This window comes from Glossina fuscipes, unplaced genomic scaffold, assembly GCF_014805625.2.
Source record: "Glossina fuscipes isolate IAEA_lab_2018 unplaced genomic scaffold, Yale_Gfus_2 61912, whole genome shotgun sequence".
In the NCBI taxonomy this organism is placed as follows: domain Eukaryota; kingdom Metazoa; phylum Arthropoda; class Insecta; order Diptera; family Glossinidae; genus Glossina; species Glossina fuscipes.
The window spans coordinates 1-13,595 of record NW_024003871.1 but is presented as its reverse complement, the minus strand read 5'-3'; the positions used below and the strand labels follow the sequence as shown (position 1 = coordinate 13,595).

At 34.4% G+C, this 13,595-nt stretch overlaps 1 protein-coding gene across 3 annotated transcripts; it reads left to right on the top strand.

The window, feature by feature from the left end:
• The first annotated feature begins 415 nt into the window (after nucleotides 1-415).
• On the top strand, nucleotides 416-9,400 carry LOC119643806 (splicing factor 3B subunit 4-like). 3 transcript variants are annotated; one of them, XM_038043311.1, is made up of 5 exons: nucleotides 687-1,320; nucleotides 1,389-1,538; nucleotides 8,110-8,248; nucleotides 8,759-8,821; nucleotides 8,891-9,400. In XM_038043311.1, exons 2-5 carry the CDS (start codon nucleotides 1,445-1,447, stop codon nucleotides 9,042-9,044), a joined length of 450 nt encoding a protein of 149 aa, XP_037899239.1. In that variant the 5' UTR covers nucleotides 687-1,320; nucleotides 1,389-1,444; the 3' UTR covers nucleotides 9,045-9,400. The 3 variants fall into 3 exon arrangements, with proteins under 3 accessions (XP_037899237.1, XP_037899239.1, XP_037899238.1); XM_038043309.1 differs by lacking the exons at nucleotides 687-1,320; nucleotides 1,389-1,538 and adding an exon at nucleotides 416-647; XM_038043310.1 differs by lacking the exons at nucleotides 687-1,320; nucleotides 1,389-1,538 and adding an exon at nucleotides 6,688-7,880.
• The last annotated feature ends 4,195 nt before the right edge of the window (nucleotides 9,401-13,595 follow it).

Here is a 13,595-nt window from a genome sequence, read left to right as displayed (position 1 = left end):
TTCGATCACTTAACAACACTTTATTTGGAAAAGCCCTTATACGAATACCTGAGTGAACTGAGTGAAGTGTAGGGTTGGGTATTTAATGAAGTGTCATGACCCACTATAATGTTTTTACTTGTTTTTCGATTCCTTTTTTCTCCTATATCTATAGCTCCCGTCTTTATTCTCTCTTTAACTTGAACCTTCTTAATGTGGTTTACTTCAGCGTCCAATCTTTATTTGGCTGCATTCTTTTTACATGGACTAACAATTAAATTCTCTTTTAACGATATGGGAAAATCAAATTTATGAAATCTATATCTAAAATATTAATTCATAGAGGACATCTAAGTTTCAACTTAAACTTAAAGCTTACATTTATTTATAAGAATTATATTAAAAATGTGCACTTAAACGCAAGCTGTTCAAAAAAAAAAAAAAGAAAAGAAAAAAATCAGTAGTTGAGCACGTAAGAGAGTAAGCTGACTCGCTTGAAAAATTGACTTCTTGAAGTTATTTTAAAATGTCAAATACTGATTATTATACGGCTTCAACGTACATTGTCTGCATTTTATTTGTTATCGTTTTCGGATTATTTATCACAGTTTGGTGTCATATTTGTATTAAGAAGCGTAAACGCAATATACACACTTTGTTCCCCGAATGTAAGAAAAGAATATTATAAAAAAAAAAAAACAAGAAAAACTGCTTATATACATATATAACGAACAATAAAAAGAGATTGTGCTCGGCTTAGATGGAAACTTCTACCTTATTCTCAATTTTTAATTTATTTTTTTCCAATGTGAAAGAAAGTACGCGTGTGTGTGCTGAAGCTTTAATCGAAATCACGCAAAAAAAATGCAGTTCGATTACAAATTCTAGATATTTCTGAGACGAAGTTATTCATTTTTTTTATTTTTTTTTATGAACACTTTAAAGCTAAGCCGAATCACATAAATTACGTGATTCAGTATTCGAAGATTAGCTTTGAAAGGGTCTAACCCTACGGACATCTTTTGCCGGGAGAATATAATATCAACAATATATATATATATATATTAAAGGCTACCTTCCAAAAAAAGAAGAATCAATAATGTCGATTGCTAGTGTTCGTTCTACTTATTTTAGTCCTTATAATTATCATAATAATGAAAACATGATCATCAAGTTACAACTTAAAGCGCACTCAACCTACGCGAATCAAGGACATGTAACAGAATCTTGCACCTTCAGAGGACACTTTACTTTGTCTAATCAAAACGTTTCCATAATAATGAAAACATGATCATCAAGTTACAACTTAAAGCGCACTCAACCTACGCGAATCAAGGACATGTAACAGAATCTTGCACTTTCAGAGGACACTTTACTTTGTCTAATCAAAACGTTTCGATATGTTTTAGGGGAAAGTTTTTCACCTGGATTTCTACTATGTGTGTTAATTTTATACACATCAACGATGGAAGAGGGGGATCGGGGGCGGGGGTTGGATATACTCATCTTGTTAAAGCGCTTGCAATACATAGAAGGAAGGCTCAGGGATCTTATTAAGCGTACGTACTCTTAATTGATTTAAGCATGTCCGTCTGTCCTATACGCAAACATATTGGAAGTTGTTGCACGAAGATTGTTACCCAAAATGCGCCAAATCAAGTAAGGAATACACCTACAGCATCACGTATCTAAAAAGACCCCTATTTTCAAAAGCGAAAATGCCAAGTAAGAATATTATATTCGGTCGTGAACGAATCTTTTATAGGTTTCGCTGTGATTGCAAAAAAAAAAAACAAACAACCAAATTTTCATACTCATATTGGGTAGGCATAGTTGATTTTTTCCTAGTTTTAAAGTAAAAGTGGAAACACATTTGTTGCATGTGTTGTATTTTATAAGTAAGAAACAAAACAAACACGGAAAGGAAAAGTGCTCACAGTTATTGTTGCCTAGGCATGTGGGCGTTGCAGGAATGTCCTTTGAAAAGTTTGCGTCATTTTTAAAATCCTTTGCAAATTTGTAGGCGATATCTTCACAGATACTACACAGTTGCGCAAACGGACAGACGGACAAATAAATGGACGGACATGCTTACGTGCATCCCGAGTTTGAAGCCCTTCAAGGGGTTATGGGGTTTTTGCAAATTGCTTTTGTGCGTTATAAGAGTTTTCAAAAGAAATTAAATTGTGACGCACTATACAATTGCGTAGGTGTGCCCATTTACTCCAGCCTGTAGTAGCCCGTAGAATAGACAATATTTTTGTAATTGTGTCTGCTCTAGTTTATGATTAATGAGCAAAAAAGTAATTTTTTATCCTTTTTGAAGAACAAATTTGTGCTCCGTTCACGATGTATTATAGACTTGTTCTCCGATAGATTTGGCCCACATTCAATACTAACCTGCGTGCAAGAATTTCCACAGTTTATGCCAAATTTGAAGCTGACAGCTACGTTCTAGCGGCCAAAGAGAACAGACATTACGTAGATAGACAGACAGACGGCCAGCCAGCCAGACATTGTTAAATGGATCCGGAATTTGATCGAGAATATATGTATATTTTGTGGGGTGTTTGAAGCTTACTTCTGGGCGTTTTAATAGAATGAATATGTCCCTCAGCGAATTAAATTCGGTCGAGCCCGAATTTTTTTATACCCATCACCGTTTTCCCTAAAAAAACACAAGAAAGAAGAAAGATTTTCATGCTCCATAGTATGGAGCAGGCGCTGTTGGTATCTTCTATTTTCAAAATAAAAGTTTTTCTCGCATAGGTCTATGGCCCATGTAGACGTGTCCTTTGAAAAGTTTAAGTCTCTTCCAAATTCCTTTGCATATTTGCAAGCGATATCTTCATTTTTCCAAACGGGGGAACGTTGACCACAATTACTATGCATACAGTTGCGCAGACGGACAGACGAACAGGAAGACATGATTAAACCGATTCGTAATCTGATGCTGCTCAAGAATATATATACTTTGTGGGTACTCCGAAGCTTATTTCTGGGCGTTGCAAGTCTTTTGATAAAATGAATATAGCCCTCATTCTACGGCGATGACAATAAAAAAGCACACGTGGCACAGGTATGTCACGCAAAAATCAGTAAGACATTAACTTGAATGAAATATGAAGAAATATTAAGAGAGTTATATACCGGCTGGGGCCGCAATTCGCACACGCCTCACCATTGAAATCCTTAGCATCTAATGCTTTTATATATGATTATATCACTGTTTCGATCAAATTTGGAGTGGTTAATTTCGGGAGCCACGCACTACATAGACACACAGACGGACAGACATGGCTTAATCAATTCAGAATTTCACGCTGATCAAGAATATATATTTTTTTACAAGGTTTTCTGAAGCTTCCTTTTGGTTGTTGCATACGTTATGAGAAAAAACAAAATGAGTACATGCCCATCTTTCAGTGGCGGGACATTTATGCTCTCTACACTAATTAAAACATATGCAATTTTCAGTGCCTTCAGAAAGGATTTCCTTCGTTTTGGAAACACTTTAAATACATTTTAAATTGCAGTAGTTTGCAGTGTATACAAGCACATTAAGATTTTCAAAAACAACATTACGCTTATTATAACGAGCATCACATTGCGTGCTTTTATCATCTGCTTCAAAATAAGTCGATTAGAATACGTTGCAGTTATGTTAGCTCTTAGCTCGATTGTCGAGCAGCTCTCTGTACACATTTTCAGGCATTGCTGTGATTTATTTCTACGAATATCCTTCTATTGCATTTGTCCGCTTAAATCCTCTTGCAGTGAAAAGAAAAGGGAGCACATCACAAGCACGTATGCCTTTCCATGCAAAGTTCTACACAGTTTTCACAACACACCATCGTAAGAAAAACTCATCATTCTCTTCGAACGAGCTCTGAAATGCATGTTCAAAAGTGTCAAACTTATATATATATATATATATATTAAATCCACCGATAATGACGTAAAATTTTCGAAAAACAATTATAATTAATTAAATTATAATCATTATCTTTAAATGGCTATTAATTTACTTAATGAGTTTTTCCTATCAACCGACATAATGTACAGTGTGAGTCATATCCAATGGATACGATATGGATTTTAGCGATGGAATTAATCCAGTTTTTGCCTTAAAAGAAGCAAAAAAGGAGAAAATGAATTTGTTTTGAACAAGACGTTCTAGAAGCTGCTTGACGCACGCAATCAATTCATTGAAGACATTTTGGACGTACTGAACGTTTCTTATTCTTCTTCTTAGCACTAATCTATATTCGTCCTCAATCTTTGGCTCCTTGCTTAAGATCAAAGTGCAATTCTATCAAGTATCGAGTTAAAATTGTAAAGAATTGAAAGAATTGACTTAGAATGAATCTAACCTTCAGTCCGGCGAACGTAAACATTAATTAATTTTATCGATATCTACAAAGGAGAACTTCCGAGTAGACAATTCTGATAATTTTGTTTGAATATGTTTACATATGTATATCTAGTTACGTAGTGCGTATGTGCCGTACTGTGATCAAAAAGTAATAAGACTACACTTTTTTACATTTGCTTATTAACAAGTTTTGCTGAACGAGCTGCGTCTGTCTTGGTAGACTTTTCCTTTTCTTTTATACGCTACAACAAGGTGCTACAAGGATATATGAAATCTGTGCGGATTTAACCCACCACGGTGAAGGACTCGAGATGGACGTACTTTTTTATTGTAACGATCTTTTTAAAAAATTGATTTTAAATTTGATATGAGTCTTCCTGTCCGTCTGTCGGTCTTGTCTGCTTATGATCAATCAACAGGTCCAAATTTTTAAGTTATTTTGATGAACTCTGTTACATGGATTTGGTTTGGCTTAGGGGCGAACTTCATTATGGTCGACCTTACCCGACCATTAAATGCTCTACACCACATCTTTTAACACAATTCTTATTCTTATTAAAGAATAGAAAAATTATATCTTTTTTCCTATATAGAGGCATATTTTGTGTGTATTTCTGGAGAAGCGGGCCCAAAACGCAAACTAATATAGTACTAGTTTAATCCTTACATAGGGCACGATCTGAATGTAGGCGCTGATGGTCCAACTTTTGTAGAGTTAATGGAATTATGGCAATATTGTGGGTCAATTTTCATTACCACATATCAAGACTTAGACTTTTCTGCTGCACAAAGGCTCAATTTTCGTAAAAATTCTTATTAGAGTAGAATCCAAAGAATAGGCCGAGAAGGTCCAAATTTGGTAACTTTAACTTTCCTACGCTAGATTACTATTACGTTATAATTTTCTTCACGAAGCACTAAAAATTATACCTTTTTTTGTCGCATGAACTTCAGTTTTCGTTATACGAAAGGGGGTTCAAAAATTGCCACAGCCGGCCCAAAGTTTTTACACCAATTTAGAATGCCCAAATACTACTACTTAGCCACTTTTGTTGGGAAATTTTGAAAATTACAATTTTTTTCCATATAACGACTTTTCAGAATAGGGCGTTATATGTGCAGTGGCCGAAAAAGTGGATCGGTCGCATTTATCCTCGGACCAAAGTACGTCTTCGTACCAAATTTCATCAAAGTATTTGAAAAATTGCGACCTTTAGTTTGAACACAAATTACATGGGCAGACATTGGACGGACAGACGGACAGGCAGGCTTAGACAGGGTATAATAAAAGATGCGTCTATCTTAAGCTCTTCTGCGAGCTACACACGCCCGCACTAACGCCACTTGTGGTACAGGGTACAATAAATAAATAAAACAACAACATATTGCATTCTTCGTATTGATAACGTAATTCACATCTTCTGTTGCTTTTACTGCAAACCTTCATGTTTTTACTAAGAAAAATGATTTATTTCTCTAACGATGAAATCAGTTCCGTATATAGGTAGCGTCAGCTATTGTAAACCAATAAGTGATTGACGATAATTGGTAAATGTAGACGGCATCGGAAAGGGCCAAGATAGAGAATACTACACGTCTTTCGCGCAAAGTTGTTTGTCAGAATTGTGAACTAGATCAAGCTTAACGCTGGGTTGACTTTTCGAAGCTTCTTCACTAGAATTCAACTCATATCGTTATGCCCCATCCTAAGTGTCTTCTTTCCGTGTACTCTGAAAACATTAGTAAGAAATTTCGCGCAGATCACATAGGCTGCTCCCAATGTAAAAAAAAAACCAAAAAGCATTCTTCCGAATGAATGCGCGCATGAAAATCTCTTCGACCATACTGTTTTATGTATACAGCTGTAGAGGTGTCGCCCACGGTGCTCAACACGGTGCTAGAAAAGCATGGTTTCGATACAACACTGTACAAAAATTCCGAATACTATAACACGGTTTCCATACAGCACGATTTCAAACAATCGACTACGAGTTTTCCAACCAGCTTTGAAAAGGAAAAATAGATTTGGTGATAAAAATAAATTTTGTGATCGTTATTATTATTTTTTGAACACATTTTTAATTTTGTTTTATCATCATTCAGTTGAATTACATATATTTCTGTTATGAAAACTCGAAGCTAACTTACTTTTTCATTTATAAGGGCATCTGAAACAAAATTTCATAAGAAAATTTTCATATACATACATATATATGTATTTATGTGTGTGTGTGTGTGGTTTATATGCCCCTTTACTCAGTAAATAGGTGCATCGTAAAATCAAATAAATCGAGGGTAAGAATTTTTATATGGAAAAACCATATAAATGAAAAACAAAATGGTAAATATGGTCTATTTTTAGCTATTTGTTGAACATAAAATAAGTTTAACATAATTTATAAAATGTATGTAAGAATTGGGTTAGGTTACTATTACTACAACTTTCCATTCTTGAACCGAATCATTTTCAATAGTTTTTGTCCTTGGGTCAAGATACGCTGGCGTTCCAAATTTCACAACACGGACAAACGGACAGACAAGCTTCATAAGCTGATTCTGTGTCCAATGGTGTAATGAGCAATGGGTCTCTCCCAAGTGCTGTCCTTGTCTCATAGGTTGCGCAGGGTATAACAAGTGCGTGTGTAATCAAACTTCGTCTTCTCAAAGATTTTAATTTTTTAATTTTCAGTTTTCCAAACCTTGTTAGACCGAAAGTATGTAAAACGATTAGTTTGTAGGTAGCATATGAGATATAGTTGCCTACAAAATACATGACTGTATATAGTTTTTTCTTTATCTTTATTAGCCTTGCTTTGTTTGTTTATCATGTCGTGTTTGTTTTCTATTTGTTATCATTTTTCTAAGTACTACCGAAGAGCGGAGTTATTCTCAACTTATGCTTTCTTTCGCAACGCCCAACTCAATAAGTCACGAAGACTGCTGGCGGTACATTCACTGTTGATTAGCTTAAGACTGTTGTTAGCGGAATTACTTTTGTTCATGATTTCATTTGTTTGCCATCGATTGACATAAATCATTCTAAAGATTTGAATATTCAATATAGAGATAGCTGATGCCTGAAATGCTGAAATCTGAAAATGGCAAGAACTCGCTCGCCCTTGACTATTGCATAGTTTGTCAAAAATATTAATCAACATTGTTCAAATATCCAATGCAAGAATGACTATAAGTGGCCAACTTTTGACGCACACTTACGATCGTTCATAAAAAATTTTTGCAAGTTTTATATATAAACTATATTGAGAAGAATGGGTATCGGAAAGTCGTCCCAAAGACAAACATATGTTTTTGCTTTGTTGCCTTCGGAAGGTGCTCTACTTCAATGTAGTTTTTTTCATTGTTCTATGAATTTTTTGGTTTTTTATTATTAGTTTCACAATCAGTATTTAATTTGCTGCGGCTATGTCTTTAACTGTGTTATACACCTTAGGTGTTAGTCTCTTGGTTTTTTTGTTAAGTTGTATTGCTTTGTATTTAAGCAGAGGCAGGAGAAATAGAAAAAAAGGTGTTACAATTCATCGTTAAATACTTGAAATCTTACCTAAAAATTTCAAAAATAATATTTATATATATAAGAAAATAAGTGTCACTTGCACGAGTTTGCAAAAAAAAAAAAAAGAGTTATGCAGATGCATTCTCTTTGTTGTAGTATAACTAACTAAAGGAGACGTAAAAAAGTTTTTAATTTTTTTTTTTATATTAATTGTTTCCTTTTCCCTTTCCCTCTTTTACAGCGCCCGTAGTCGTGACCGCAGCAACACATCAAACAAATACCGCTCCACGTAGCTACCCAGTCAGTCAGGTTCCCGTAACTGGCACCGTCAATGCAGGCTATCAAGCTCAGATTTATGCAGCGCCATATCCCACCCAAAAGTAAGATCATTTTTAAAATAAAACGGTTAAAAAACATTATAGCCCAGCGCGGCCCACCATTAAATGACCTACGTCACTTTGTTTCATAAAGTTACCCATATAACGAATTTCCAAAATAAGGTTTCATATGGAGAGTGGTAGAAAAAAGGTCTCCAATCCGAACCATTTCCAATAGCGTTCGGTCTTCGGGCAAAAACACGACAAATTTCATTAAAATATCCCCACACTTGTGACACAAGAAAACAAGATAAACCGATTGATATAAGAAAACACGATGGGTGGATGGACGGACAAATTTACAGACAATAGGCCAGGGTAGCAAATTTCAACAAAATACATGAAAACAAGATGGTTAGATGGACAGATAATCTTATATTGATGTGAGAAGAGATTCTATCTCAAGTCCTTCTGGATAGCGCATACATGTACACGAAGTTAGCTTTGTACCACAAGCACTGTAGGGTGTAAATATTTAATAAACAAAAAACTGAAAAGCTTATTTTATTCCAGTTTTCCCACACAAATGCCAATGCCAATGCCAATGCCCACAAATCAAACGGCACCACCGCCAGGGTAAGTCATTTGCTTAAATATTTTATATCCAATGAAGGTTTATAATTATCTTTTTTCACGAACCGTTAGCGTACATCCTCATATCGCGCCTGTTCTGGCCATGCCAGCAGCAGCTAGTATGCATCCTCCGCCCTATGATGTCGCCGTAGCTGGCGGTCCTCCAATGCCTGGTGTTACTGCTTATGAAAAGCAATCAGCCTACAATCCAAATTTCGCCAATTAAAAGAAGACTTTCGCAAAGTCAACAACAATAAATGTCAAGTGTGTGCAGGCAGGTAAATGCTACTTGTTCGCAAAGGAGCGGGACAACAAGAAAACTTTTACAACCAAAGTGTTAAAGAAGTATTTTTCTGGCTACGATTTCCGTGAACATCTAATTGCTTCCTTCAATAATCGTTAGCTTTGGGGTTTATATGCTAAACTGTATTTTTATATATATAAATATATATATATAGATATCGATACATATATATATATATTTGTACATCTTATTCTCTTTTTGCACGAACGAACGGTCCCAGCAAATTCGTGTAAAAAAAACTCGATAAGAAAAATTAATTAAAACTATTCATAAAAAAATTATAGAAAATTGAAAATCGTGTTAAAACAGAGCAATTCGCTTAAAATGAGAATAAGGTATGTATATATATATATCTATATATATATATGCATATATACTTTAATAATACTTAAATATTAAATAATTTTTTTTATACGTATTAATTTTAAGATTTCCTTAAAAAAACATTACAACAATATCCAAAGTTTTGAATTTGTTATTCAAATTTATATAAATAATGAGTTAACGAAAAAAAAAACAATTATTTACACTATAGATAGATATACAATATATATATATAATTTAAAAATTTTTTGAAATAACTGTGAAGCGCAACTTACATAATTTTTTTTTTTTTTTTTAGTATTATTATTATTTTGATAATTTGCAATTTGAAAAGTCAAGTGATCAAGTTAATCCTTTAATCATTTAAGTTGAAACAGTTTTATTATTTTAAGGTAAAAAAAAAGAAAAAAAAAAAATTATATACACATTTTTGTATAACGGCCATATATAAAAGTTGAAACTAAAAAAAAAAAAAAAATTTATTTCAAATATTAAACTTCCCTGAATTTGTTTAAATTAAAGCCATACTGCGTGTGTGTGTGTGTGTGTGGAAAATGGAAAGAGGTCTTCTTCTGTTAGCAAATTAATGTTTAATGTCTTTAGGCTTTTAAACATAAGTAGATGCAAAATTTATGTGGTCTCAAATATTACATTGGAAGCTGGTTTATAGCTGTCAATATTGTGTTAGTGAGTTTACCATTGTCGATTATCGGACTTGGGGTAGCAAGTAGAGAGTTTACAATTTTGGATAAAATATAAATTTTCCTTACTATGTAATGAAAACGGATAGTGAGTTTTCTCGACTAATGACTCGCCGTTACGCTTGTCGACTGCCGACTCGGAGCAATGAGTTTACTACCGTCGACTCTCGACTTGTAGTAGAGAGTTAACAGCTAGCGAGTATCGACACGGAGTAGTGAGTTAACTCTTGTCGACTATAGACTCGAAGGAGTGAGTTAACATCTGTCGATAAAATATGTATTTTTCTTACTATCGAATAAAGACTTTTTCGAGCGCAAAATTGCTATCAAGTAACATATTCAAATTACGATCGACTTTACTCGATGTCGACATTTTTAAACCGGCTGCAGAATAGTCAGATAATCCTCGGGACAGTTCAATGTTGACTGAAAAGAAAATTGATTTTTCAAAATTTTGCTGCGGCCTTTGCTAACACCTTCACAGATATTAAAAATTTCAGTGGCTTCCAAATATTAACAGTGGATTTTTTTTTTGAAGACTTTTTGTGATATCTGGAAGGTTATTGAATATATTTTAGAAGAGCAGCTACATTATGTACAATAGAACATTCACGATTATACAGATACTCAAGCGTTCATTATTCAAATGTATTTGACTAAACAAATAACTTGTCCTGATATAAAAACTTTCAAAAGAGAAAAAGAAAAAAAAAAAGATTTAAAGTGGAAAAGGCGAATACTAAATGAACTTTTAAAGCCATGCCTGGTTATGATGATGTTTGTGTGAAAATCGATTTTTATTTTAATTAAATTAATCGAGTAAGGCATTGATCTTAGCTTCGCGCTGTCAAAGGATTTTTCCGCTTAAAATTGCTGAATATGCACGAACTGGACAACAGTAGCCCTCCTTTTTTTTCAATAATATCGGGCTATAATGATGTCTTGTCTTATAATGGCGTTTTTTCTTAACTTTCAGATTCGTCTTCATTGCTCATAAATTTCGTTAAAGGTTTTACAAGAAAAATTATGTACTCGTGTTAATAATATTGTAGGAACTACGAAATCAGTGCTCGCGTTTTCAAACCTCAAGTGCGATCCAATTTACAATTTACGTTGGCCGCAGCTACGCCGAACGTTCAGTCGGTAAAAGCGTTACAATTACTTACCAGTAGTAGCTTAACTACTTACTTACCGATTGGACGCATACCTAGGAAAGGTTGCAGATACCACCTCCTTATCTTTTTCTCTTTGCTTACTTCTTTGCGCTCGTCGCTGTGTTACACGAATAAAGGACATACCCTGAGTCCGTATTAAGAAAAGAGAAAGGAAGAAGTTCTGATCTTTCGTCGTTTCGAGTTTTGAGTATGCTATATGGGGAGTGTCTAGAGATCGCATAAACTTCTTATTGTCTATGGTTTTAAAATTATTTGTTTAACATGATCTGTCGAAAGAAAACGTAACGTGCCGCGATTATGGTACAATTACGGCGTATTTGCCATTTCGATACTGGGATATAGTGCACAAAATACTATTGATAACGGCCAACTAAAGGTTATGGATTGAAGCTCGTCGGCACATAACGATGCGTGCGATAGGAAAAAAAACTAATTCCAATCCATCCAAAACGACAAATTTAATCCTTGTATAAAAGAAAAAATGTGTTTAATTGCACTGTGAAAAATCGCAAGTAACAGTCGCACTACCTAATAAAATATGTCTAATATTACGTAAAGAATTCTCAGCTTTTAACTTTTGGAAAGATTGTATAAAATACGAAGCTACTGTAGCTCAATACAAGGGCGAATTGTGTCGGTATTTGTTGACCACGCCTAGGAAATCTGAAGACACTTTGCACAACGTAAGCTTAATGTAGAGCAATAGGGTAAGGCCACGAATTTGGTCACAGTTTACTACGCTACCCAACACAGGAGAATTGCACGGTTCCACCCAGGGCAATTCCAATTTAGCTAAGCTTTAATTTTAGTTCACATTACGAAAACTTAAAACTCAAACCTAAGCCAAGCTAACAGCCAATGTTGCCAATCACGTTGGCGTCGTTGGCTTTATCGTAGGTCCCACTTTGTATCCGCTACAGGTAATACGTGTAGATGAAGAATAAGGCGAACCCATACTTCATTACAATGGTCTTTGCGAACGTTGTGTAGCCGATGAAACCGCATTGCTAGTGGGTAAGGTCGATCCTCGACAAGCCGTTACATCTTTTCATGATTACGCCGATCAAAAGGCTTCTCAAAAGAAATTGTTACGCAATGTTTTTAATTCAGGCGACTTGATCGTCGTAGACATTTTGGGATATTTTCATTTCAAAGACGGACAGGCGAAAATGTGAAAATGTGCCTACACAAGAAGTGGAAGCAATTATAACTATGACGTTTAAGTTGAACATCACCGGGACTGTGCAGGTTTTAAAACCATTCAGGCATGCATAAGCGCAATTGGTGAAAAAGAAAACTTTTTCAACATAGCCATTCTACTTTTAGCCAAAATTGCCGTAGACTGATGTCAAACGTACAATTACCACGTTTGCTACATTCTTGTAGTGCTAGGTTGTCATAGTCAATATGACACGGTAGCCCAACTATCGGCTCTTGTCAAAGAATAATGGTTATGTGATACATGCGCGGAAGTTGTATGCGGCGCTGCTGCCCGTCAACATCACCTTTCAAGACATAACAAGAATTCTATTGAAATGGAAGGCGAAGAATGTTCATGATGTTTGCAACACGACTCCGCTGAGACAACTTAATTAATTCGTAAAAATGGTATTCTCAATACCTCCTCAATACCATGATCTTCAGTTCATGCATAAGGAGTGGAAGCACAAACAAAACCATGTAAAATGTTAAAAGAAGGGGTGCAGTGTGAATTTACATTAAATTATTAATGACTGATGATCACATGTATTAATACAAAAGTATTTAGAGTTCAATGCCAGGGAATCGTTAAGTTATGTTATATTAAATTAAAAGTTAATTAAATTTCAATATCACCCCAATAAAATTATTAAACTATTACTAAAAAAAATTCTGTATAAATTTATGGATAAATTAATAATAAAGATTTATGACTTATACGTTACCGCTTCTCAAGCTTTCAGATAGAAAGTTATTTGCTAAAAAAAAGCTTCAATAAAATCATTCAGTTAAAAGAGTTTCGATGAAAATAAACAAAAGCTGCAACTTGTTCTATGAATTTAAAAAAAAGGTGGAGGAGTTTCAATGAATCTAAACAAAAAATGCATGTTGTTGTATGAATCTAAACAAACGCTGGATGTGTTTCAATAATAATGGAAAAAAGCTGAAGGAATTTCGATGAAAATAAACAAAAATTGCAACTTGTTCTATGAATCTAAACAAAAGCCGGAGGAATTTCGATGAAAATAAACAAAAGCTGGAAGAATTTCGATGAAAATGAAAAAAAGCTGCAA